The 27,170-nt window shown below is 50.2% G+C and overlaps 2 protein-coding genes and 1 pseudogene across 9 annotated transcripts in view; 2 read left to right on the forward strand and 1 right to left on the reverse strand.

The window, feature by feature from the left end:
• Positions 1–2,819: 2,819 nt before the first annotated feature.
• The window catches only part of CARS2 (cysteinyl-tRNA synthetase 2, mitochondrial), a 69,917-nt gene continuing 45,566 nt past the window's right edge, over positions 2,820–27,170 (reverse strand). Inside the window, exons 17-19 of one of the 2 annotated variants that reach the window (XR_004808061.2) lie at positions 12,988–13,124; positions 8,301–8,375; positions 2,820–3,980 (exon numbers count right to left, since the gene is read on the reverse strand). The gene's annotated coding sequence lies outside the window, so the exon portion shown is untranslated. Of the gene's footprint in view, positions 3,981–8,300; positions 8,376–12,987; positions 13,125–17,398; positions 17,622–27,170 lie in introns of those variants that run through there. The other variant, XM_035704302.2, reaches the window with a different exon arrangement.
• Positions 5,310–26,986, forward strand: NAXD (NAD(P)HX dehydratase). 7 transcript variants are annotated; one of them, XM_049099534.1, is made up of 10 exons: positions 5,310–5,520; positions 9,338–9,488; positions 13,736–13,781; positions 14,554–14,642; positions 16,695–16,803; positions 22,623–22,673; positions 22,759–22,863; positions 23,549–23,669; positions 24,781–24,901; positions 25,762–26,986. In XM_049099534.1, exons 1-10 carry the CDS (start codon positions 5,325–5,327, stop codon positions 25,910–25,912), a joined length of 1,140 nt encoding a protein of 379 aa, XP_048955491.1. In that variant the 5' UTR covers positions 5,310–5,324; the 3' UTR covers positions 25,913–26,986. The 7 variants fall into 7 exon arrangements, with proteins under 7 accessions (XP_048955491.1, XP_048955497.1, XP_048955492.1 ...); XM_049099540.1 differs by having other exon boundaries at positions 5,424–5,525; XM_049099535.1 differs by lacking the exon at positions 24,781–24,901 and adding an exon at positions 24,636–24,738 and having other exon boundaries at positions 5,442–5,646; positions 25,762–25,898.
• LOC125753379 (U2 spliceosomal RNA) lies at positions 16,812–16,984 on the forward strand (annotated as a pseudogene).

Genomic DNA, 27,170 nt, shown 5'->3' on the forward strand with positions numbered 1-27,170 from the left:
TGACAAATATGAGAAGTGCATTCATCGTTTGAGTTTTTGATAAAGATTTTGTTCACCAGCCCCATCAAACTGACCTACGAGAAGAGGTTGTGGTGAAATTACAGGGTGAAGTACAACATTGGACAACGGCCTCTCCCGGGGTCACCATGGCAACCCTCCCACTGATGCTGTGCCAGAGGACAGAGGAGAGCGTTCTCTGCCCCGGCTAAGCAGATCAATAGCAGTATCAACATTTCAATTGATTATTTTTTTTAATTTTTATTTATTTATGATAGTCACACACACACAGAGAGAGAGAGAGAGAGAGAGAGAGAGAGAGAGAGAGAGGCAGAGACACAGGCAGAGGGAGAAGCAGGCTCCATGCACCGGGAGCCCGATGTGGGATTCGATCCTGGGTCTCCAGGATCACACCCTGGGCCAAAGGCAGGCGCCAAACCGCTGCGCCACCCAGGGATCCCTCAATTGATTAATTTTTTAAAAGATTTTATTTGACAGAGAGAGAGAGCACAAGCAGGGGGAATGGCAGGCAGAGGGAGAAGAAGAAGCAGACTCCCCACTGAACAGGGAGCCTGACATGGGACTTGATCAGAGGACCCTGGGATCATGACCTGAGCTGAAGGCAGATGCTTAATTGACTAAGCCACCCAGGCGCCCCCTTGTGTTTTTAAGAAAGATACTGAATCGGGATCCGTGGGTGGCGCAGCGGTTTGGCGCCTGCCTTTGGCCCAGGGTGAGATCCTGGAGATCAGGGATTGAGTCCCACGCGGGCTCCTGGTGCATGGAGCCTGCTTCTCCCTCTGCCTCTCTCTCTCTCTCTCTGTGTGACTATCATTAAAAAAAAAAACTGAATCATAGCCATCTAAAATTTAAAACAGATGACTTAATTTTATGGAAATGATAGAAACCTTTATGCTTCTGCGTTTCAAACAAGCCCCCAGAGAAGCCAAACCTACCTGAGCCTGACTGTCTTTTTCTTAAGTCTGAAAATAAAGATTTGCTGATCCTGGAAAAAAATTTTTTACTTTTCCTTCTGGCTATATCCCTTAATCATATTCATCTTCGTTGCAAAGCTAAAAATAATAGGTAAGATATCACAAGAGATAGTTTTCAAAAGGAAGGATGATCTACCAGTTACCGCTGGGTGTGCTGAGCAGCTGCTCCCACTGCGGTAATTAAATTAATAGGAATGCAAATCCCTTGTCAGTGTTCTATTAATTACGGTCCCCTCGTGCTCACTAAAAAAATTAGATTATTTCAGCTTTAATGATTTTTCAGATTTTGTGGGTGAATGTTAAAAAATGTATTTACAGGTCTTCTGTAATATTATCCAATGTGCTGTTTCACCTTTGGACCAGTGAAAGATCTGGGTTCCAATTGTTCTCTCTTGGATCTATTTCTGAGCCTGGCTAATGAGGACAGCAGCCTGCAGGCCAGGAGCCCAGGAAGGACAGCTGGAATGTGAAGGTCACCCCTCAACTTTGCCAGAGAGATGGGCCAAACGTGTTCTATTTCAGAGGTGATGTTTGGAAAAGAAGTGGGTGCCGCATCTCAGACTGCTTACCTTTCCCTCCTTGTGGTGTTGGCTTTGGAGGAACAATCATAATAATGCCATGAAGCAGGTCAGTGTCCAGTGACCCCCACACTCTCTCCCTTCCTCCCCACCTCCAGGCTGGGGCAGTGCCAACGCCCACTTCACAGCTCCACAGCTGAGTAGGGAATAGTCCTGTTAATTGATCTGCACAACTTCTTTAAGTTTGCACAGATCTCCCCTCCCCCGCCCCCCTCAGGAGAAGGAACTCGCATCCTGCATGCTGTGGGAAGGATTATACCTGAGCATCAGAGATGGCTCTGACTGGGGCCCCTAGATGAGCCACTGAAATGTAAATATTTAAATAGGTTTGCATTTAAAGTATAAAAACGGGAGCACCTGGGTGCTCAGTGGCTGAGCGTCTGCCTTTGGCTCAGGTCCTGATCCCCGGTCCTGGGATCCAGTCCCACATTGGGCTCCCCATGGGGAGCTCCCTACAGAGAGCCTGCTTCTCCCTCTGCCTCTCTCTCTCTCTCTCTCTCATGAATAAATAAAATCTTAAAAATAAAAAGTATAAAAAAGGGTAAGATGAAAATAAATGAAATAAAATAAAAATTCATGAATTCATATCGGTAATAAACAACTTGGTGGTTAACAAATTTTAAAATTCTGAATAAAATAAAAATTTATCAATTTTTGCTGAGTAAAATTAAAATGCAGGAGTTCATACGGGTGAAAGATAACCTGTTGGCTACCACCTTAGCAAGTGATGGAAGTTAATGAAGTTAATGTCACCAAAACCTGGGCAAACTGACACTGCTTATACAGAAGATCCCAAGTAATCTCAAAGTGTCTGCTAGAACAAATGAGTGAGTTTGGCATGGTCAAAGGATATAATGTCTATATATGCAAATCAATCCTATTGCCATATATGAGGAATGAACAATTACAAATTAAGAAAATAACATTTATAATAGGAAAATAAAAAGCCTAATTGAAGTAGGTTGACAGATTCTAAATCACAAATGTGGTGGTGATTGATGTAGGAAATGTTAGGGTCCAGGAGAAATGGTCGAGAAAGGGGCAGCCCCGGTGGCACAGAGGTTTAGCGCTGCCTTCAGCCCAGGGCGTGATCCTGGAGACCCGGGATGAGTCCCACATCAGGCTCCCTGCATGGTGCCTGCTTCTCCCTCTGCCTGTGTCTCTGCCCCTCTCTCTCTCTCTGTATATCTCTCGTGAATAAATAAATAAAAGATCTTTAAAAAAATGGTCAAGAAAGAATTGAGAAATCTGTGGTGCAAAAAGGTGGTTTTATTACAGCATGGGGGCAGGACCCATGGGCAGAAAGAGCTTCAGGGGGGTCATGAGGGTGACTGATTCTGTACTCTTAAGTTGGAGGGGGTAAGGGAGAGCACAAGCCTCCAAGGCATTGTATTTTGGAAACACGGTTTCCAGGACCCAAGGGCACTAGCTCTTGTTAGAAGGCCATTCACTGCTGTCTAGCAAAGCCTGTCATGAGACCCTTCAGATGTGTGTCACTGGGCTGTGTGTCTGGAGGGTGATCGCTGACATCTATCTCAGGGGGAGTAGAGATAAAGGAAGTTTCCAAAGGGATTTGTGTAAGTTAAGGTAGACTCACAGGGTCCTGAAAGATTGGGCTTGCCCTGAGCAAAGTGTCCACATGAGGCAGCTGAGCTCCTAGACGAAGGTCACTCTGCCTGTTTCAAGGACCTCTCAGTGGTCTGGAAGTAGTAAGGAAGTTTAATGTTTCTTTTGCCTTTGCTTCCCACATCAGTGATTACATGATTATGTACCTTTGTTCAAACTCATGGAAGTGCACACTTAATCAGTGAATTGTTATGTAAATTATGCCTCAGGAAAGAGAGAGAGAGAGAGAGAGAGAGAGCACCTACCATGTGCCATGTTCCATGCTCTGAGCATATGGTACAGAACAAAACAGACATTTTCCATTGGAGCTAATCTCTATAGTCACGGTGATATAGATAACAACGAATGAATAAATGAGAGAAGAGGTCACATAGTGAAAAGTCCTAAGGAGAAAAAAAAAAAAAAGGCTGGAAGTGGGAGAGGAGGGGTGTGGATCTGTTCAGGAATGGCTGGGCACTGATAAAGCTCATGCTGCATGTGTGTGCCACGTCACTGTCGGGAGGAGCAGGGACATGTTGGGCTGGTTATGCGAAGGGCAAAGAAGTTAAGAGTTGAGAGAGAAGGAGCAGTGATGGGAGACTGAGGTGCACGGGTCACAGCGGGGCTGGAAGGCCTTGGAAGACGACACGGGTTTTACTCCAATACAGAAAGTCTCTGGAGGGCTCAGGGTGGTGAAGGAACAGCAGGCGAGCTGAGGACCCAGGACGAGCTGACACCCTAGGCCCCTGCCCGATCTGGGTGCGGTGCATGTGACGGTCCTGAGGCTCTCCAGGTCGCCCTAAGGCTGAGGGAAGGGAAAACAAAGGGTTAACTTATAGAGATCACAGTCCTGGCGAGACAGGAGATTTCCTGTTTACTGGTGTCTCAGTGATTTACAAGAAACAAGCATTCTTAACAACAGCCTAACTTCCAGAAGGAAACTCCCAACTGTCTTCATGCTAATGCTTTACTAGAGGGAAAGACAACCTTAACTGGGCGATGGCAAGGCCTCAAAGATCCCGCGGGTCCTCTTGAGCACCCGAGTTCTTTCCCCGACCTCCCCCAGCTCCCAGGATACAATCAGCCGCCCATCCCCCTGGTTAACCAAACCACCATCGGGCACCAGAGATGCCTCGGGAATTTTCTCTTGGTGGTGGGCTCTGGACCCGAAACTGCCTCAGGAGTGGCAGGATCTTTGTGTGTCTGTAGGAGGCAGGGAGGTGCATTCAGAAGGTGTGTTGGTGAGTCGTGTCCCCCGAGACAGGTGTGGGTCCGCACTCCCAGAACTCGTCAGTGTCCCCACAGGTGGAGGTAGGGTCCTTGCAGAATGAATGAATGAGAGAATAGGTCACATAGGTCACATACCCTACTGAGGCAGGGTAGGGGATCCGAGGGCCGTACCGCTGCCGGGCAGGGCTCGTGGCAAGAACGCCCTGCGAGGACGCGGAGGCACCGCACGGAAGGGATGCCCGGGACTGGGGCCCCTCAGCACCCCCCCCCCCCCCCCCCGCCTGCCCTTCTAGCCTGTGCGCCTGGAAGCAGCCTCCGCCAGGCAGGCCCTCGGGAAGAGGCTTGCGGGAGGGGAAGACGGAAGACGGGCTGCCCTCCAGGCTTCCGACTGCAGCCGCTGGGACGGCGGAGCCCGCTCACCGGCCTCACGGACCAGCTCGGAGTCGGGGCGGGGGCCTGGCGGGGGCCGCTCAGCCGCACAGACCAGCTCGGAGTCGGGGCGGGGGCCTGGCGGGGGCCGCTCAGCCGCGCAGAGCAGCTCGGAGTCGGGGCGGGGGCCTGGCGGGGGCCGCTCAGCCGCACAGACCAGCTCGGAGTCGGGGCGGGGGCCTGGCGGGGGCCGCCCGTCCTCCCAGAGCAGCGCCGAGCCCAGGGGCGTCGGCCCGGACGGAACCGAGCTGCGCTGAGGTGCTGCTCCAGGTTCTCCAGCTGCTTCCCGACCGCAACCTGCTCGTTAGCTGCGCAGCGCCCGCCCCGCTTCCCATAACGCCCCAACCCCACAACGGGAACAACGAAAACAACCCGGACCCTCCTACCCTAAAACGCCCCTGGAGGCTGGAATCTGTTTCCCCGCAAAACCCCCGGAGCTGGGCGCCCCGCCGGGTTGGGCCCAGAGCTCGTCCATCACCAGAGGCCGTTTATGATTGGCGGAGGCCCGCCTGTGGGTGGGGCGAGCCCGGGCGGGCCTGCTTCCGGCGACGGCGCGCGGGCCTTCGGGAGCCGGAAGTCCGCCCAGAGTCGGGTTCCGCGGCGGCCGCGCGGGGGAGCCTGGGAGTCCGGAAGTCGGCGGATGGCCGCGGGTTCGGCGTGGGAGGCTGCCGGGGCCTGCCGGCGAGGTAAGGTACGCGCCGCCCTTGCCCGCATGGCCGCTCGGGCGGGGCCCAGGGCTGCGCTCGCCGGCGCGGCGGCTGTGGCGCTGCTGTCCGCCGCGCTCGTGCTCTACGAGCTGCCGCCGGGCGCAGGTACCGGCCGCGGGCGCCCGTGGGCACGGGAGGCGCCGCGGAAGGCCGCTGGCGTGCGGAGCTGTGCGGCGCGTCGGCCTGGCCTGTGCGCGGCCACGGGGCCGAGGGGCGGCGTCGGGGGGCCGGGGGGCCGGGGGGCCGCGGGGGCCGGGAAGGGACGGGCTTCGCCGGCGGGGCTGGGAGCGCGCCTGGGGCCACCCGAGCGACCCCCGAGGACCCCGGCCGGGTGTCAGGCGGGGCGCGCTGTGTAGGAGGATTGGAGGCGTGCGGGGAACAGGGATGGCCTGATGGAGCCCGAAACCCCTCGTGAGGTGCCTTCCTCGTTCTGTTTGCCGGTGGACGTGTATTCACGTCGGGTTCACGATACAGGAATGCGTTGAGAGCGTTACGGAGCCGGCGGGTTGTATCACCCGTTTCTCACGCTCGGTGGAGAGACTTGTTTACCGACCTTTGTGTGGCCGGGAGGGACGGGCCCTGAGAACCCAGAAGGACCCCACCTGGGGTTGCCCAGCCGGTAAGTGGCCGAGATGGTGACGCTCTCTTTGCTGTGACAGCAGAGATCCTGCTACGGACGCGTGTATAGTGCTGCAGGGCGGAGCCTCTTGGGGACGTTTGGCTTTTTGTTTCTCTGCACGATGGTTCCAAATGCCTTTTTTTTTTTTTCTCATTGAAGTAAAGCTGACACGCAGCATTGCGTTAGTTTCAGGTGCCAGTTGCTTTGAGAGGTATGAAAGGGTTCCTTAGCTTCACCTGAGGCCGGCAGCCGAGAGGCTTCTGGTCAGTTTGCTCAGAGACTTTATTGGCAGCCCTTTGCCTTAAATTTGCACACTGTGATGAGTCGGTGGTGTTTTCTTTTGCGAGTTTGTTCGAGGTTTTATCATCAGGCCGATTTGCTGGACTTTTACCAAAAAAGCAGGTGGAGTTGTAGAGCACTGACTTCCCATCCTGGCCTCAGGGCGTCTCCGATAACTGTGAGGATTGCTGTCAGGTGCTCCAGGTGAGTGAGGGTTCTTTGTTTAAAGCACAGCTGGCACAAAGGTGTTATCCTAGAGGGTTGTAGGAGGTAAGTAATTCTAGAAAACAGCCCAGGCTTAAGAAATCCGTTGACTTCTCCAGACTGCCTCAGCCACTTGCGTAACACAAGAATCAGACGGGTTTGACCTGTCCTTCCAGACTCAGAATCATCCTGAGGATAAAGTTACTTGGTGGGATAAACTTTAAATCACCTCTCGGCAAGGCCTCTTTATCCTTGAGAACGTTGGTGTTCGTATTTAATATTTCTGTGGGTAAGTGCAAAGGTGCATGCCAGTAAGCCAGCTGACCCTGAGGAAGTGTGAAGTGTAGGGAAATGTCACGGACCTTCCTTTGGCCCTTTGCTAACAGAAGGCATTGGTCTCAGATGGATGGGACAGAGGCTGGTGAGCCGTGTGGATTTACTTTGCATCTATACACTTCTGGTCAAAGAGTGAAAATCCTATACTTCTCAAGTGATTTTATTCCACCACTCCCAAATGGTTAGGGGGCAATTGAGAGGGATTTGGTCGTCGTCTTGTCTTTTGGTTGGTGTGGTGACTATTTGGTTAAAGAAAAATGCTTTGCCTTAAAATGGCAGCATTTTGGTAAAATGATGTTTTTTGTTCTGGCTTATCCATGACTGCCCCCGGCATCTTCACAGGCCTGCCTCTCTGGGCTCCAGTTCCCTTGTCTGTAAAAGGGTAAACTGACTGCTGACGAGGAGAATAAACCAAGATGCTTTTAGTTCATCAAACGCTTGTCCAGTTCTGTGCCGGACTCCGAGGTGACTGAGAGTGGGGAAGCACCTATCCTAAAGCTGGAGGTGGGAGCTGTACCATGTCCTGTGTAGGCCAAGTGTAGTGGGGTGGTCTTAGGGCATACCCTGTATGTGACTAAGTACTGGATCCTGATAAACCCATGACGTTGTAAGAAACCCAGAGCAACCCTTGTGTGACTGGTTAAGTTCCGACTCTACTTTTATAGTTTCTAGACTTTAAAAAGCAACTGTATGTCATGATGTGGGTTTGGTATTGACCAATCAAGTTATGCTAGATGTGATAAAGCTGGGGACAGATGCACAGCCTGCGTTTCCATGACTGCAGAGATGCTCTTCAGTCAGTGATTTGTCACCGTATCTGATGGCAGCCACTCTGATTCCCTTCCTGCAGCTCATCAGTGAGTGCCCAGTGATGGCATGAGAAGACCGTGTGCAGTCTGGGAATTGGGAGTGTGGACAGGCACCAGGGAGGAGGAGGGAGAGCAAGGTCTCTGGTAGCTCGGTGGCTCTGGGGCAGGACTGTAGACAGGTCACCGGACTTTGGAAGCACAGGCATCCGCCCGCTGTCGCCATCGCTGAGCAAACCCAGTTGTGCCTTTTCTTGGCCAAAGGTTTGCAGTGATTCTGTTTTGAGTTTTAGTCTTGTGTTGGTTTGGGAGAAGGTGCAGAGTGTTGAGGTTGAGAGTAGTTAATATTCTCACATGGGGGTGGGGGTCTCAGCACCTGGCATGTCAACTAAGGAAGCATTTATACCTACTCATTAAAGAAAACTACTTGGATAAATTTGTATAAATAAAAAGTGAATAAAAAGTGAAATAAATAGTGAAACTGTAAGAGTGTAATTAAAGATAAAGCTGTTTACCTTATGGAGCTGGGGCAGCTTTGGTCTTCATTCCAGCTGTGACACCTGCCTGGTTTTTCTCTGCTGCTGAGATGACTGGAAGGAAACAAATGTTGGTGCCTTGTGTGAGAGTATTGTATGTATCTGCAAAGACCCTTTAATTCTAGAGAAAACAGGTGCTTTATTGTCTATTCAAACGTTGAATATACATGTTACGGAACATGGCGTTTCTCTCACAGATGAGCTGGGTTTAAATATCAAGGCAGCAAAATACATGATGAGGAAGTTTCAAGAAAGACAATTAAAATCTAGCTGTTTAGAGACAAAATCATTTTATTGTTTTAAAATGCCACTTTGGGGATCCTGGGGTGCCTCAGCAGTTTAGTGCCTGCCTTTGGCCCAGGGCATGATCCTGGAGACCCGAGATCGAGTCCCACATCGGGCTCCCAGCATGGGGCCTGCTTCTCTCTCTGCCTGTGTCTCTGCCTCTCTTTCTCTCACTCTCTCTGTCTCTCTGTCTTTCATGAATTAATAAATAAATTTTAAAAAGATCTTAAAAAAAAAATAAAATGCCACTTTGAACCCAGTGTAAGCTATGTTCTCTATTTAGAATACCATTTCTAGGTTATTTAATTAGTAATTAATTGAGTGTCAGAAACGTGACTAGAAGGTTGGGGGTATGAAGATGATCAAGGAAGGTAACAAATGGGAGGTTGCTTTTTAGCAACCTGAAGAGACCCGATAAACTTGATGGAAGATTGAACTGGAATATGTGTGGTTTTTTAAGTAGTAATGCATTAGAAACATCTTCTGAAAGATTAATTAGTCTTCTGGAATGTCTAATACATTTCAAAAACAAGCTTGGTATGTATAGCTTGTGTGTGGTAATTTCTAAGCATCATTTGGTTAGAGAAATAAAATAGTGAAACCATTGGATAAAAATCTATAGCGTTCACGTTAAGTCAACTTTGGGAAGTGTTTTGGTTAATAGGCTCTCTTTCAGTCTTTTTCGTGTGTGCGAATATTTTTCTAAATGATTTCATTTTCCTGTTTTTCAGTTTTACAAAGAGCATTTTCACTGCATAAAGCACGTTCAGTAGAGGATATGGAAAATACTTTGCAGCTGGTGAGAAACATTATACCTCCTCTAACTACCAAGAAGCACAAAGGCCAAGATGGAAGAATAGGCGTAGTCGGAGGCTGCCAAGAGTAAGTGACTTGGAAAATGTGGGTGTGTAGGCCGTCTCTGTCGTCTCACTGTCTGCCTGCTTACCAGCTGGCTGTTTGTCTAGTTAGACCCCAGTAATCATTTCTCCGTGTAGTCGGATGTTCTGACACCGGTATTTGTCAGTGATGAACTTGGTGACTGAATAGGAGAAAACAGTAAGGGTCCCAAGTGAGCTGTTAGTGTAGAGATTGCACCTGCGGTGGGGGCTGGGATGGGACTCTTTCTTGTTTTAGGCTTTACTGACCAGGCTACATACTTTAAATATGTATTACTTTGTGGAATTTTTTTTTTTTTTTTTTTTTTTTTAAGATTTTATTTGAGAGAGAGAGTGAGCACTTGCGGACAAGCGGGGGGAGCAACAGGGGAAGAGGGACAAGCCAGCTCTGCACTGAGTAGGGAGTCTGATGCAGAACTCAGTCCCAGGACTCAAGGACCATGACCTGAGCTGAAGGCAGCAGATGCTTCACTGACTGAGCCACCCAGAGGCCCCTAAACCTGTTACTTTGTAATCAGAAGAAAAACGGTGTGTTTGGTTTACTTTGTCAATTTGAAGATGTTCTTCGAAGTCATTCATGAAATTTGACGGATCTAGCCTTTTTTCAAGGCTTGTTTTCTAATTCTGTATATTTTGCTGCTGTGCAGTTTGACACAGTTTTATAATTTGTCCTTGTTTATAAAATGATATCTTTGCCTTTTACTTAGTCAACCTTGGTTACCATTTCAGCTACTGCTTACTCTCTGTTCATATCATGTGCTGTCTTTGCCTGGCTGTATATTTTCAGTTTATCACATGGTTAGGTGTCTTATAAATATAATACGTAGCTTGATTTGTTTCCTAACCTCATGTGACAGTAATTGGTTTTTTATTTTTTTTTAAGATTTTATTTATTTATTCACGAGAGGCACAGAGAGGGGAGAGAGAGAGAGAGGCAGAGACACAGGCAGAGGGAGAAGCAGGCTCCATGCAGGGAGCCTGATGGCAGGACTTGATCCCAGGATCCCGGGATCACACCCCAGGCCAAAGGCAGGTGCTAAAGTGCTGAGCCACCCAGGGATCCCAGTAATTGCTTTTTTAATACTGCAAATCAGCCTGTTCATGTTTAGAGTCTACCTCATGTACTCTCTAAGACCTGTTACGTTTTCTCTTTATTTTACTTTGTGTTTCTATTTTTTTATTATTTTTGCTAGGTTTTCCCTTATATTAATTTGGAAATTGTATTATGCTTTCAAATTTAGGTGTTGCCTTTTCTGACTATTATGGTGAATTACAAATGCCACTCAGGAGAGAGAGTTAACACTTGATCTAAGAATTCCTAGGGAATTCCTAGCCCAATCCCTAACTGCTACGTGGAACTTTGTATACGATACTGCCAGATAGATCCTGTGTTATTTCCTGCCTGGCCCAGAAGTCTGCACTTTGGCTCTTCTGGCATATTCTTTGACAACGTGGAGGGGGGGGGGCGGGTTGTTGCTGGGGGGGGGGCACTTGTACACCTGCTGTGTCTTGCTGTGGTCAGTGGGCTGCTTGGTGCTTTGGCTGAGTTGGGGATGCTCGGGTAGCAGGATTTTCTGTGGTAACCTATATATGATCACATAGTCGTCTAGCCTGTATTTTGCACTACAAAAAAAAGTTTACAGTTTCCTCCAGATATGTCTGGAATGTGTCTTATTTTCACTAATTTTATTGAGACTTGGTGAGCTCTTTCCATCTGTAGACGTGGTCCCTTTGGATGAGGGAAATTTGCCTGTTACTGGCTCCCACTTTCTCATCTGTTTTCTTCTCCTCCTACTGCATGCTGGGCTCTTGGATCCTTAGTTCTTAGCTGCTTTTCTTCCTTTTGTCCCTGGTTAAAGGACAGTCCTCCTCCAGCCTCTGGGATGGAGGCCAGCAGGTGGCCTCTGCCCGGTGGTTGGGTCCTTCATCCTTTGAGAGAATTGAGGAAGTCAGGGTTTTTAGTCCTCACATTCCCTCCATCTCCTGCCTTATATTTTGGGACATCTACATGAGAAGAACTGGATGTCAGCTTTTCTTTTCAGATAAGTTTGGTAGTGTAGCATGCTAGGGGTGATTATCTAACTTAAAGTATGTCAGTTAGCTTTAGGAACTAACCTTGAAAATAGGATCATTGTTATTGTGATTATAAAAGTATTATCTGCTTGTTTTAAAAATTCAAATGGTCCAGAAATGTATGAAGTGAAAGCCTCAGAGTATCTCAGATAATAATAATTCAGTGTGGACACATTATTAATCTTCTGGACTTTGTGCATGCAACTATTTATTTATTTTACAAAACTGGGACCATGTCACTGTTTTGTGCCAGTTTCAGCTTATCAATAACCAGTGTTATGGGACCTGCCCCTGAGTTCTTACGATCACAAGATGCCCTCCAGCCACAACTACCAGGAAACTTTGAAAAAATAAAGCTGTTTTACTTATAGGACTTAGAAATGACACAGCACCCCTGGGGCCTCACGACTGAGGGCTGCAAGTAGACAGAGCATGTAGGTTTGGGATTCTCCTTTTATTGGGTTTGAGGGCAAGGGCTTAGGTTTCAAAGATTCACTCTTTATTGGTGAATTTGTTTTTTTTTTTAATATTTTATTTATTTATTCATGAGAGACACACAGAGAGAGGCAGAGACACAGGCAGAGGGAGAAGCTGGCTTCATGCAGGGAGCCCGATGCGGGACCCGATCCCGGGACTCCAAGATCACGCCCTGGGCCAAAGGCAGGCGCCAAACCACTGAGCCACCCAGGGATCCCCCTTTATTGGTGAATTTAAAGCAGAAGTGTGGGAATTTAAAGCCCTGGAAGAGAAAAAGACAAGTGGCCCAGATGGTCAGTTACTGAAATCAACCAAAATCTTTAAAGAAGCCTCAAGGGGGCGAGGGTGGCCTGGCTCTCTGCCTAGTCTTGGGCTGGTAATGCATTTGAAATGGCGGTCTTTGAAGTGGATGGTTTTGTAGTCAAAGCTTACATCAGATATTACAAAACAGAAGAAAGAACAACTGTCAGAGCTTTGCATTATGTTAATGCAGTGTTCTGGGTGTCCATCATTCAATGTTGGTTCCTAGAGATTGGTTCTTGGTAAGTGGGGGTGTAGTATTCTTTGTAAAGATGGACCGTAACTTATTTAACCAATCCCTGTTGATAGGCGAGTGGTCACCTGCTCTTTTTCCCCAACTAAACAGTATGGTTGTAGACATCCCTGTATGTTTTTCTACTTAGATGTGCATCTGTTTTTTTTCCAGGGGATCAGTTCCTAGAATTTCTACTGGAGCAGAACACATAGACATCTTAAATGTTGTCGCATGCTGCAAATTGCCACCCCCCCCCCCCCACACACACACACACACGCACTGGTGTGTACTGCCACCTATAAGCATCTCCCCCTCCCTCCACCCCTCACACCTTTTGCTGGATAAATAGGCAAGCTAGTTTTTATGGTTTTAGTGCATCTTCTTTGTTGGGCTAGCATACCTGTTGCGGGGTGGAGCAGAGACAGCGTGTGTGTGGCATGTCCTGTGTTGTGTTCCTGGCCCGTTGGTGGTCCTGCTGTGCGGGAGAGGGTTGTGTGTAGAGTGTACTCAGTCTTTTTCCTGGGTTTTCTTCACTGCCTGGGATTGACATAAAGGTTACAGTCATTCATCTGATGACAAGTTCAAGCGTTTTTTCTCTGCTTCAGGCAGTATTAACATTACTCACAGGCACTCTGGAAGGTGGGATGGGAACAGGAGGGACTTGTGTGAGTCTCAGTGCCAGACTATGTGTTGCTGTCCTCGCTATCGTCCTCTTACAGTGTTCTGAGCTGTGCTCACCTGTGTCACCCCTCCCCCCCACCCAGGGGTAGGGACGTCTTCAGTGAACTCTTGCAGCCTCCTCAAGCCTCTAGTTTGAACACAGTGCTGCAGAGAGCCAGTGGTCCTAATCCTGGGTGGCTCAGTTGGTTGAGCGTCCGACTTATATCGGCTCATGGTCTCAGAGTGGAAGGTTCAGACCTGGCATTGGGCTCCATGCCTAGCATGGAGCCTACTTAAACAAAACCAAAGGTCTGAAATGACAAACGGACTTGTCGCAATCCATGTTTGTTGATGTTTATTAAACATTTACTGAATACCTATCAAGTGCTGGGTCCTGGGCTCTGTGATTCATGTCTGTGAAACCTGATAAACCTGGTGTGTTTGCCTCTTTCTCAGAAGTTGATGACTGTCAATACCTTCCTTTTTAGGTATACTGGAGCACCTTACTTCGCAGCAATCTCAGCTCTCAAAGTGGTAGGTCTGTTTACAACTTCCCTAGTCAAGAGTTGGATTCTTTAAATATGATTAGAGAAGTGTCTTTCTTTCTTTCTTTCTTTCTTTCTTCTTTCTTTCTTTCTTTCTTTCTTTCTTTCTTTCTTTCTTTCTTCCTTCCTTCCTTCCTTCCTTCCTTCCTTCCTTCCTTCCTTCCTTCCTTCCTTCCTTCCTTTCTTCCTCTTCTTTTTTTTTTTTTTTAAGATTTATTTAGAGAGTACGAGCAGGGGAGGGGGCAGAGGGAGAAGCAGGCTGCCTGCTGAGCAGGGAGCCCCATGTGGGGCTCAGTCCTGGGATTCTGGAATCATGACCTGAGCTGAAGGCAGATGCTGTACCGACTGAGCCCCACTTCCCCACCCAGGCACCCCCATGGAATTTTGTTAACTGAAGTTTTATCAGAACTATCCTTCACCAGCATGATCCTGGGATGCTGCTTCAGTTCTCACTTAAGCAGTTGGCATCTTTACAACCTTGGTGATTTCCCAGGCCTTTGATCAAGTCCTAATGGCTCAGTTAAGATAAAATGTGCTCCCCATGGCCCCCACGGGTGTGGCAGCCTGAGCTGGTCTAGGTTAACCTGCCTCTTGGGTGGCAGCAAAAGTCTGCTTTCTGTTCCAGCCCTTTTCTTAGTTTCTGGCCTCCTCTGAGCCACCTAGCTATAGTGTAAGAGCTGTGATGAGGGGCTTGGCTGAGGCCACCTAGGTGTCTGTTGGCGGGCCCGGCTCTGAGTCAGCCTCTTGTGCTCATTTCTCAGGGCGCAGACTTATCCCACGTGTTCTGCACCCGGGAGGCCGCACCTGTGATCAAGTCGTACAGCCCGGAGCTGATCGTTCACCCAGTTCTGTGAGTGGGGCCTCACGGGGGTGTGTTACTTGCAGTGCTCCTCAGGTGTGGGGCCTTCTTGTGGGCTCCCAGAGCCTCTGTTGAGGGGCTGCCATACTGGGAAGTGGTAGGTAGGTGCTGTGGGAAGGAAGGAGAAGTTGTGAAGAGCCCACTGTCTGCAGTCAGAAGATAAGCAGCCGTGTGTGTACAGCACGGGATGAGATTTTAGCCACCAGGGCACCGTGCCCCAGGTTGACCCATGGTCCATCAGAAATGGTTGAGGCTTCCTAGGAGAGGTCTAGGCCTTGCCTGTGGTCAAGCTTCCCACACAGTAATGAGGGGCCCATCAGGCAGGAACAGGGTCCTTCCCTCATGCAGCAGATGCTTCCAGTGCCGGTCCTTGCCCTGGCTTCCACAGGGACAGTGTCAAACCAAGCAGACAAAACAGCTGTTCCTGGCCCTTGGGCTTTGCAGTGGTGAAAATGTTCTCAGTGCCCTCCAGAACTGGGGCTGCTGACCATGTATGGCTAAGGAGCACCTGAAATGTGGCTGGGGGGCCTCAGAAGCTGAGTTTTTACTTTAACTAAAATAGCCCCATGTGGCTGGTGTCTGCCATACTGGGCTGCACAGCTCTGGAGACAGACATGCAAGGCAACAGTGGGTCAGAGAACCTAACCAGGGCCTGTACATGCACGTGGCATGTGTGTGGTTTTCTCTAGGGTGATTGTGGGCAGGGGCCCAGAGAGTGGCATTCAGGTAGGGACCTGCAGACACAGGGAAGAGCTGGTACGACTTGAGCCGAGGAGTGTCAGGGAGCACAAGGGGCTCAGGATGGGGCAGGTGACCAGGGGGGTGCAGGGCCAAGCCCTGAGGTTGTGGGGGTTATCCTAAGGGATTTGGTTTTCAGGTAAATGAGGAGGAGGGAAAAGAGGGCCACTGGAACACTTGAGCAGGGAGGGACAGGGTCTAGTGTACATTTATTTAAAAGATGTGACCTGGCTGCTCTGTTGAGAATGAGCTTTTGGGGCCCAGGATGGAAGCAGGGGTTGCATGAGAAAGGTGTTGTAAGGATGCTGGGGCGAGTAAGTGATGGGGGAGAAATAAGAGAAGGGTCAGATTTGAGGTGCACTTGAAAGTACAGCCCCAGTATTTGCTGACAGGGGGACATGGGGCAGAAGGAAAAGATGAGAGTCATGAAGGCCACTCTGGATTTGGTCTGCGTTAGTTGTTGTCAAGGTGAGGAACCTGAGAGAGCAGGTTTTGGTCGGGGTGACCCATCAGGGGCTGGCTTTTGGATTGTTTCCATTTGCCTGCTGGATATCTAAGCAGTGTTGCTGTCAGACCTTGGACGGAGCGGGGTGCTCAGGGAAGGTGTAGACCTGGGGGCTGATGTGGGGGAGGTGTGTAAAGCCAGGAGGCAAGGGTAAGGCTAACCAGGAGTGCGTGTCAGCAGGGCCAGCCCAGCACCCAACAGCTGGGAGCAGAGGGTGGGTGGCAGTGCGGGAGGAGGGCTGTTCTGGAGAACTGTTGGCACTCGCCTGGAAGGCCCATGTCCCTGCATCTGTCAGACACGGGCTAAGTACAAGTCCTTGGATGCTTGGATCTTGCCATGGGGTAGTTGGGGGCAGAGGCTTGCAGAGTGGGTTCTAAGAGTCCAAGGAGCAAGATGGTAAGCGGGAAGCTGCTGTGGAGGAACAACAAAATCCCAGACAGCCATCAGGTCCTGCTCCTACTGACAAGGTCCCCAGGTGCCCCTTCTAGTTCCTAAAGTACCCTGCGTGACGGGAAACAACCTGGTTCATCCTAGAAGACCAAGATGGTTTTGAAAGTAGCTGGAATGTCTCAGTGTAGCTCAGTGTAGATGCTGAAAGCTGGATTCGTACATTGGTGAGTGAAAGATGAGCCTATCTATGGGGATAAGAGGGGAGACATGGCTGGATGCAGGCTGGAGTCCTGGCCTGAGTCCTGCAACAGAAGGAACCAGCGAGATCCAGAAAAATGTGGTCTCCCTAATAAGGTAAGTCAGTGAGTGCAAATGGTACTAAATTGTCTGGCCTCCTTTTCCCGATGCAGCGACAGCCCCAGTGCTGTTCACGATGTGGAGGAGTGGCTGCCCCGGCTGCATGCCCTGGTCGTGGGACCTGGCCTCGGTCGAGACAATATTCTTCTTGAAAACGTTAAGGTAAATGTATCGCTTCTCGGCCTTTTGGCTAAGATCAAGTGTAGTATCTGTTCTTATCAGTTAAGGTAAATGTAGAGAATTACTGAACATGCCTCATCTCATAGACTTGACTCAGCTTGTGGAGTTAAAAGAGAAGCATGTTCTTGGAGTTTCTGTTGTTCAGTGTTCACAAGTCTCTTGATGGAATAATGATGGTTTAGGGGAGGGGGAAACACTAGGCAAAGAGCTAGGAATGAACCTAAAATAGACCAGGTGGAATAAGTCTCTTGCTCTCGGGGCAGTAGCTTTTATACTGCAGCAGGGAAATCCCTGGGACTGCCCCGTGTTCGGGTGTCCACTTTGAATGAGAAGCATAGTGCTAGGCACCTGGGGTAGGAGGGACAGCCACTCCATCCTCTTACAAAGAGCTGAGAAAACGGGTGTCAAATGAACCAGCAGTTGTACATTTGGGACAAATAATCTGAAAACCAGTCCCATACAGTCAAGCAGTGGCTCTAGGTAACATGCCGCAAATGAGGCCTCTGGGCTGTCCTGGTTCGGAGCCACCTGGAGCTGGCATGGGGCACGTCACATGTCAGGCAGCATCGTCCAATCCTTTTTTTTTTTTTTTTTAAGATTTTATTTATTTATCCATGATAGACACACAGAGAGAGGCAGAGACATAGGCAGAGGGAGAAGCAGGCTCCATGCAGGGAGCCCGATGTGGGACCCGATCCCAGGATTCCGGGATCACGCCCAGAGCTGAAGGCAGACGCTCAACTGCTGAGCCACCCAGGCGTCCCAAGCATCGTCTAATCTTGAAAATTCTTGACTGCTTGCTGAAAAGTAGAAATAAATCATAGCTGAGAAATGCTAGCTCCTTTGATTCATGTGAGCTGAGGGGGGGACCTGAATGGGGAACCCCGTGTGTAGCCTGTGGTCTCCTGTGCACTTGTATCCTGAGATGGTGGCTCTCTGCACAGGGTGGGTGGGAGATGGGCTGTGACAGCCTCTCTGCCAGGTGGTTTGTCTTTGGGAAGAGAGGCAAGTGAGAGCTCCTGACAGAATGGGGATGACCCTCAGGATGATGGGGTTTGTGACCTTTTGTGACTTGTCCACCACCTGGATGCATGTGTCCCCTCAGAATCACGTGCTGGAATCCTGAACCCCAAGGTAGGGTGTCAGGAGGTGAGGTCTTTGGGGAGTGATTAGGTTGTAGGGGTGGAGGAGCCTTCTGAATGGAATTCACGCCCATATAAAGGGGCCCCCGGGAGCTCCCCTCCACTTCCACCAGCTAAGGACACAGCACGGCCTGTGACCTGTAGGAGGCCCTCAGCCAGCACCCACATCCTGGACTTGAAGCTTCCAGAACTGTGAGCAGTACATCTCTGTTGTTTCCAAGCCACCCAGCCTGTGGCATCTGTCACAGCAGCCTGAGTGGACTCAGCACAGTCTGACTGTGATTTGCTTCAGGATTTGCTTCAGCCGCCTGTCAGGATGTCTCCTGAACCACACCTGGAACAGAGACACCCTCTTGTGAACTGTTGTGATCTGCAGGTCCCAGGCCTGCCCATCCTGGCAATGTGGCTTTCTGTGCTGGTCACCTGGCCTGTATCTGTGCTGTTCACCTCTGAGGAGCTGCCACGCCGGACATCAGCACCTCACCCTTTCCCATGTCTCTCAGGACTTCTTCCTTAGCAGGGCATTTTCTGCACAGAGATTTGAGCTCTTTGATAAGAAATGAACTTATTTTTGAAACAGCAGTTTAAACGAGTGGGCAAAATATGCTTGGATTTTACCAGAATTCCTCCTAAATATTTTTTCCCTGGGGACACGTGTGCAGGGGCTACCCGCAGCACTGGCCTGGGGACCCGGGATGGCTAGGGACCGTCAGGGACCATGGGTTTCCTCATGTTTTACTTGGTTACAGAGCTCAGTGCCGTCTGTGACTTGTATACTCACAGTGGGTGTGTTCCCTGTGCTGCTCTCACTGTGCTGTGTTCCTGCACACACTTTCTAAATGTTTGCTCAGCGAATTTGTTATCTAGTATAATCCTGAAAACAGCCCTGTTGGATAGATTTCTCTTAGCCTTGTTTGTTTTTTTCTTTTTCTTTCTTTTCTTCCTTTTCTTTCCTTCCTTCATTTTCTTCCTTCCTTCCTTATTTATTTGGGAGACAGCATGCATAAGCAGGAGGAGTGGCAGGCTCTCTGCTGAACAGGGAGTCCGAATCAGGGACTTAGGGCTCCATCCCAGGACCCTGGGATCGTGACCTGAGCCAAAGGCAGACGCTTCACCGACTGAGCCCCCCAGAAACCCCCATATCCTCGTTTTTCTGATGACAAAAATTGAATCTTGGAGAAATTAAATTACACCCCCAAAGTGGCCATGTAATAAGTTGCTGAGTTCTTAACTTCATCAAGAATTTTTGCATGCCACACAATTCATGCATTTAAAGCATACAATTCCGAGGTTTCTGAGTATCTTCACAGTTGTACAGCCACTACCATGAGAACACCTTGATCATCCCAGAAAGAAATCCTGCATCTGTTAGCAGCTGCTCCCTTTTCCTCTCCAACTCCCCAGCCCCTGGCAGCCACAGTCTCTACCTGCGGCCTGTGTATTTGTATCTTCCGGACCTTTTGTAGCAACGCGGTCTTACAGGACTGGTGTTTGTGACCAGCTGTGTTCACTTTGCAGCATCTCGGGGCTCACGTGCATGTGGTGTGGGTCAGTGTTCCACTCCTTTCCTTGCTGGTGGATATTCTCTTGTGTGGACCACATTTTGTTTATCCATCCCTTGATGGACGATTAGGTGGCTTCTGCATTGGGCTGTTGAATGTAGTGCCACTATGAATTTTTGTGTACAGATTTTTGTGACAACCCTACTTCATGTTTGGAGGAACTCCTCTGTTTGCTGCACTTTTTTTCTCGCATGAATTTTTAATTCTTAAGTTTATTTTCTTTGAAGAGCTTTATTGTTTTAGCTCTTATATGTAGGTCTATGGTGCATCTTGAATACATTTTATGTCTGGTGTAGGGAGTGGATACTTAGTTCCAGCACCACTCTGCTCGAGTGAATTTCATCCTTGTTGAAAGTCTGGACATCAGTGCAGGGGTTTATTTCTGGGCTCTCATCTCTGCTCATTGATTTGTACAGCTGTCCTTGCACTGGGAGCACTCCGTCCTGACAGTGGTGGCAGTGTGATCCTGCCAACTTTGTTCATGTTGGGAGTATTTTGGCTGTTCTGGGTTGTGTGCATCTCCACAGGAGCTTTAGGATCAGAAGAGGAAGCAGGGATGCTGACAGGGAACATGCTGAATGTGTAACTCAGCTTGGCGGTGCTGCTGCCCTACAGTATTCAGTCTTCCACGTCATATGCTGGTTATGAACCAGAGTTTTCTGGATCTAGGACCTAGGCTCTTGACTAGAGCTCATACTATTTATGCTCCTTTGTAGCTTGCTCTTAATGATAGGTCCTGGCGGCTTTTCCTGATAGAATAGCTACATGTTCCTCATTATTTAGCTATATCACGATATACTATATTTAGCTAGTTCATTTAGGTGGTTTACAGCTTTTTCTTATGTTAGTGATGTCTTGAACATTTCTGCATACGTATTTGTCTGTTTCTTTTAGGTGTGTCCTAAATGTCTATGTGCTGTATGGCCAGATAGTGTTGGCTGCAGCAGCTCCCTCTCCCACCAGAGGGCTGCCCTCGCAGGGCTTCTGCTCAGGGCGGGGGGCATTCCTTCTCCCCTGGGCGCCACCTCCCGTGCAGGAGTGCTCCCCTTTGACTGTGGCTGTGTCTTACTGTCAGACACATGGGGCTGCTGCTCAGCCAGCATCCAGCCTCTTCTGACCGGTGGGTGTGCAGCTCTTTCCCTTCTCTGCTATCCTCCCCGTGGGTTAGATTGTTGGCTAGATGGTGGGGCCACGGCAATGTCATCAAGTGGCCTCCCTTGGAGCTGCTGTCACCTTCGCTGTGTGTTCAGGCCCTGACGGCAGCGTGACAGACGAGGACAGGGTTAAATGCACAGCACACTTCGTACAAATACCCCAAGTGATGGAACAAACCCGTCCTTACATGAGTGAGGATGCGCAACTCTGTGTGTGCCAGGAGACCCGAATGTGATGCGACATGATTCACACCTGCCCAGTCACGTCAATTTGGCTTTCCTGGTGTTTGAACCTTCACCCCAATGTTCGTCAGGATGGGCAGAGGAAAGCACAGAGATGGAAGTGTCGTTGCTGTGGCCCAGCACTGCCGCCCAAAAGCAGAGATTGAGGGAAGCTGAATCTGTTTTCGCAGCAAAGCCAAAACTCAAAGCAGCAGGCAGAGTGTTTTCATTGTTAAGTGAGGAAATATGCTTCGATGAGGCTCTCGTACCCTGACCCTCCTTTGAAGGGGCTTTGCGACCTCTCTGAATCCTCAAACCCATGTCCACAAAATACAACAGGGTAGGGCAAGGAGGGCAGGGTAGGGCAAGCCCTCACCTTGTGGGGTCTCCCATTTCATTTTCGGAATAACTTCTAGTTAAATATGTGTGGGTTTATCTTTTAGTATTTCAGGTTATTTCTACTTACCATCTATTTTGTTTTACTATTTTTTTTTTTTTTTTTTTTAACGTATGTTAAGGCCCTTGGACTCCCAGATACTCCAGGAATGAATGAGCAGGGTAATAGACGTTGGGCCTAAGCAGGTGTCTGGCTCAGCGCTGGACTGCTCGTGCAAAGTAACAGTTACTGCAGCTGCCCTTCAGGGGCTGCCAGCCCCCTTGCTGAGGACCGGGTGAATCTTTAGAGGTGGGTAAACCTGGAGAGTATTGAGGCATTACTCTGATCTTACCAGGAAACTGAGGTTCAGAGACTGGGCTGACTTTACTCAAGTTCACCCAACTCCGAGCGGCAGAGCTAGGATTTCAGAGGTGGCATTGAGGCTCAGCCTGCAGCAGCTCCGCTGGGGTACAAGTTGCGTGCTGCAGTGCCCCAGACGCTGTCGGGATCTGGGCGCTCCTTTGACATAGAGCCTGAGTCAGAGGCCATCCCATGAAGAGGTTGGCGCTCCCTTGGGCTCAGGGCCATGAGAGTAGCTGTCCATCATCCAGGGTTTCCTCACTGCTTCCTTTGCTACCACCTCCACCCCACCCCCTGCCGGGAGGGCCAGAAGGGACTTCCTAGGAAGTCCACACTGCTTAGGAGGGCAGCCTCCTGGGCAGCCGCAGCAGGACACTGCAGGCGGGGCTTTACAGCAGACGTTCTCTCCCGGTCCCTGAGGGCGTCTGCAAGCTGTGTGGCAGATTAGGTTTTTTCTGAGGCCTCTGTCTTTGGCGGGCAGGCCCACCCACCATGTGCTCACCCGCTTGTCTCCGTGCTGTGTGCTGGACACTGGGCATCCTGGAGTGCGGCTGTCGTCTCACTGTTCTCTTAATGTTTTCTACTGTCAAGCGTGTGTTCTGGGTAGAGATGGGTGTCATGTGGTATTGCAGCATGTCAAATACTGGCGCATGTATTTGGGGGAATTCTGAAGACTTCAGATTTTTCATCTGGGAGCCCTGAGATGAGTGTTGACGGGACACTTGGAGCTTCTAGCTTGGGGTCAGCCTCCATGGGCTCGCCTGCCCCAGTGCTGGGTATTGTGCTTCCCACAGACTCCTGTCTAGGGTTTGTGGTGCCCCTGCCTTACAGAGGGGCTACTGCCCATTCATTTGAGTTTCCTTCTGTTTCTTGTCTTGCATTTACATTTTCTGTGTATTTGTTGAATTCGTCAAGGATCTGCTTGCTTGGTGTTAATTCCGCTGGGGGTGATGGGCTTGTTCAGCATAGCTTTCTTTTCTTGCAGGGCATTTTAGAAGCATCCAAGGCCAGGGACATCCCTGTCATCATTGATGCAGTGAGTGTGGCCTCTTCTCTCCTGCCCCTTCTCACAGCCAGGCCCGCCCCTAAGACTGTGCATACATACTTGTCCCTGTCTATAGGATGGGCTGTGGCTGATAGCTCAGCACCCAGCCCTCATCCAGAGCTACCAGAAGGCTGTTCTCACTCCCAACCATGTGGAATTCAACAGACTCTCTGAAGCTGTGGTGAGTTCACTGACCACCCAAAAGGTGTAAACCCTCCCCTTCCTGAGGAGGGGTGAGGGATGGCTCTGGTGCCCTGACCTTTCCCCGCAGGGGCATATTTGCAGATGGCCAGCAAGTAGATGCATGTTTCCACATGCTAACAGTGCTATTCTTTCTTGGTGGTACACGGAATCCTGGGGCATCCTGTCACCAGCAAATCTGTGACTAGGTGAGAGGCGGGGCAGTGGGCTCTGGGCCGCTCACTCCATCCCTTCCTGCATTGCCTCACCTGTGAAATGTGGGTCATGAGAACATCGCCTCATAGAGTCTAAGGATGAAATGAGATGATGAATGTAAACCCACAGGTTCTACATATGAAGCATCCCATAGATGTTAGCATGTTATTCAGAGTTGTGTCACTTCTGCAAACATGTAAAACTTCAGCCTTGGGCATTGTTCCCTTAACTTTGATCCGAAAGTCAGGGGAGGGTAAGAACAGTGTTTCCACATCCACCTGAGGACTTGCTGTCCAGCTCTTCTGGGCCCACTTCCCCCTCGTGCACGGGTTGTACACATCTGTGTGGGGGGCTAGAGCTCCTGGAGGCTTCCTATGTCTGAGATCAGGGTGGATGGGCAGGATGTATCCGTGATTGTGGGTTCCTTCCATGTGTTTAACAATGGCCTGTCTGTGCTGTCCCACTCGCAGCTGAGCCACCCGGTCGATGGTAGTGATCATCATGAAGCTGTACGGAGGCTCAGTCAGGCCCTGGGGAATGTGACCGTGGTACAGAAGGGGGAGCGGGATGTGATCTCTGACGGCAAACAGGGTAGGTACCTGTAGGCTTCACGCAGGTCGGTTGGTGTGGCTGTGCTGGGCACCAGCCCCTGGAAAACTGTGGTCACACACAGCACAGAGGTCCCTCGTGTCACACATGTTCCACACATAGACTTCCCAGTGAGCTTGCATTTCTCACTGTTTCACAAAGGGAAATGACCTTGCTGAGTGTTTGGATGTCAGGTGCAGTGGCTACAGTTCTGTCCATGATCTGTGGCAGCCCTGTCAGAGGTGGTGCCCAGGGTCCTGGGCCTGCTGCTTCCAGCTTACCTGCAGCATTAGAGACAGTTATATGAATATTTCCTGGCATTTTATTGTTAAGGGCTAGAAAGTGAGGAAACACTGGGAGTGGACACCAGTGGAGGCGCTTGCCAGGTGCTGGACATGGCAGCTTCCACCTCGTTCTGTCTCTAGGGCCTGCTGGCTGCCTAGTGGGAAGAACGGGGAGGTTATGGTGTGTGCCGGAGACCTGCCATCAATGACAGTGAGGGTCAGAGTCTCCCCAGTATACCCAGAACAGGTCCTCCCCTCACATGACGGGACTGGGCAGCAGGGAGCACGTTGGTTCTGTGCTACAGGATGGGCTGCCTTGGCATAGAGCTGCTGACCAGGTGGTGGGAGGCACACTGGGGCCCCAGAGAGTGCTGCTTGCATGCCGCCCCACACTGGATAGGCGATACCAAGGGTGTGTTCTCTGAGGGACCTTGAAACCTTTTTGTTGCTGGGAAGTGCTCTAGAGTCTGACATTCAGAAGATACAACCACCCGTTTTCCAAAGTGGCTGCTGGGTTACACAGCATAAATGGAAGAGCGGCCACTGGCTGGGTCCATGCAGGGGTGCTAGTGTGGCTTGCACCTCCTTGGCCTGAAGATCCCCGGTACCTGTGCTCTGCTCCCGTGTCTGCTCCAGCAGGCCCAAGTTGGATGAGTCTGTTTGCCGTCTGTGTTGTGCTACGCAGGTGCTTCTGGGCTGGCCTGGGTCTGCTCTTCTGTAAACCAGGGTGCCTCGTACAGAACAAATGGGAAGAGCTGCTGCTGATTGAGATTGTGCCTCAGGCCCAGGTGAGCTCGTCCTCTGATGGCTGTGTCCCTCTTGCCCCGCAGTACTCGAGTGCACCCAGGAGGGCAGCAGCCGCAGGTGTGGCGGCCAGGGAGATCTGCTGTCAGGCACTCTGGGCGTCCTGGTGCACTGGGCACTGCACGCCGCTCCTGAAAAGACTAATGGGTATGTGACATCTTCACTTGTCTTCCCCTTGAGAGCTTTGAATCGTGTGAACCATTTTAGTTGCCCATGTTTAATAAGTGGCCACATGAAACCTTGGTGTCCTGTGGAAGCGATCCCAGGATGGGGATGTGATCCCAGAACGGTCACCTGGTTGGCTCTTGCTCAGTGTAAGGTTGATGCCCTGGCCTGTTGCTCAGTGCCAATGGCTCTGGAGTGGTTTGTGAAGCTCCCCAAGTTTGAGACCGTGTTCCGGGGGGTTTGATGTGAACCCCTGTAAAGCAGAACAGTGGACCAGAAATAGAGCAGAGGTGAGCCGGCCTTGACTGCTGTCCTGAAGTGGGAGCTTTCTCTAAGAGGCAAAATTCTGAACTGCAGGCTTGGCCCGCGTCCACTGCTGTGAGCACAGGCAGGTTCCAGTCCTCCGTCACTTGTTCTCTATACCTGTCATATGACAGTGGGGCCACATATGCTGGGGTGGGGTGTCCTGGGTCTGGAGGGTGCCCCACCTGGGAAGCCTGTGAGGCCTGTAGGGTGGTAGCACAACAGGAAGTAGGGAGCACCTGCTAAGGGCATGTACATGGAGAAACAAGATTGTACGGGGGCCTGTTGATGATGGTGGGAACCCGCATTCTCAGATCTTCAACATATGGGTCTAGTTATCATTGGGGGTAGAACTGCCATCCTGTCCTCTGGGTGGGTGGGTATTGATGGGCCCTATCTCCCTGGTCTTGAGGCTGCCTTCTATCTCAGAAGACTAGCAGACTTGCCTGCTAGGCCTGTTTGGGGTCCCAGGTGGGAAAGGAAGGGAAGGTCAGGCCTACAGTGAGTGTAGGCACCTGCTGACCATCCTCCCCTTCCAGGTCCAGCCCTCTCCTCCTGGCCGCCTTGGGTGCATGCTCACTCACGAGGCAGTGCAGCCTCCAGGCCTTCCAGAAGCACGGACGTTCCACCACCACCACCGACATGATTGCTGAAATTGGGCCTGCATTCAGCAAACTCTTTGAAACCTGAGCCACAACAGCAAAAAGCAAGCGTGCTGATGGGGGAGGCTGCCTTTGTCCTGGGAATCCACGTCAGGTATTGATTTTGGGCTACATGCATAGTTGATTTAGTGTCACTGTAACACCTCCAAGTGTTCCTGAATTTTTCTTAGCTGCTCAGTAGTAAGGGACAGATGAGCTGTGCACAGGGCCAGCAGCTGAGCTTTGTGCACTTGCTGCAAGACCATGGACCTGCTCCTGGTCTGGGCTCCTTCCTCCTCACTGCCCATGTTTCCTGTGTGCGCGCATGCGTGCACAAGAAATTCCCCGTGTCAGATGCTACTCACAAGACTCCCACTGGTCCTGTTAAGGTATCTACAGGATGAGGAGTTGTGCTCTTTAAATTGAGGTCCACCAAGCGGCATCGCACGTGTGGTCTTCGGCGTGTTTGCTTTTTAAACACGCATTTGGTTGGAATTGTCTGGGCAGAAATAGTAAGCATGAGTGGTTAAGGTTAATTGGTTGAAGTATTATCAGTGACCAGCTTTCAGAGGAAACACTCCTCCTACGTGTGTGTGCAGTGATGGCGGTGGGCAGCATGCCCTTGGAGTCGTGGAGCCCTCGTCTGTGATGTGACCCATTCACAGGCTCTCAGGAGGAACAGACGAAGTTGGACATTTGGGAGCACCCAGGAGGCCCTAAGTGCAGGGACTGACTGCTATCATTAAAAGTGGGTGTTGTCAGGAAGAGATTCCATTAGAGGTGCCCTGTTAGCCTCTGGCTGGCGCTCTAGGTGGATGGTTTTCTCTGTGGCCTGAGAGCTGCTTCTCTGGTGTCTTTCTCTGTGGGGTTGGTTTCCGTGCCTGTGAATACTTCCCGTAGGTTTCAGGGTCTTTCTACAAAGACAGGAGCTGTGTGGATCCTTTACACGTCTGTTTGCCCAGACGGTCATCGTTGGCTGAGGTTCTGATTGAGACCCTTCCCCCCAAACGGATCTTAATGTTTCCCACTCTTGTTTCACATGTAATTTGAGAAGTGTCACTGTTTTTCCCTTTGGGGAATTACATCTAAATCCTGGTAACTATTAAAAAGCATATCTGGTTTATTTCAGTGTGGAGTTGTGCACTTTTTCTTAGAAAGCCCAAACCCACCTTTCAACTTTCCTCAGTGAGGGCACTGTCAGCGGGGGGCCAAAAATGGAAAAGCCCACCAACGTTGTTAAAACGAAGTAGTCCTGGGCAGCCCGGGTGGCTCAGCGGTTTAGTGCTGCCTTCAGCCCGGGGTGTGAT

Source organism: Canis lupus, chromosome 22, assembly GCF_003254725.2.
Source record: "Canis lupus dingo isolate Sandy chromosome 22, ASM325472v2, whole genome shotgun sequence".
NCBI lineage: Eukaryota > Metazoa > Chordata > Mammalia > Carnivora > Canidae > Canis > Canis lupus.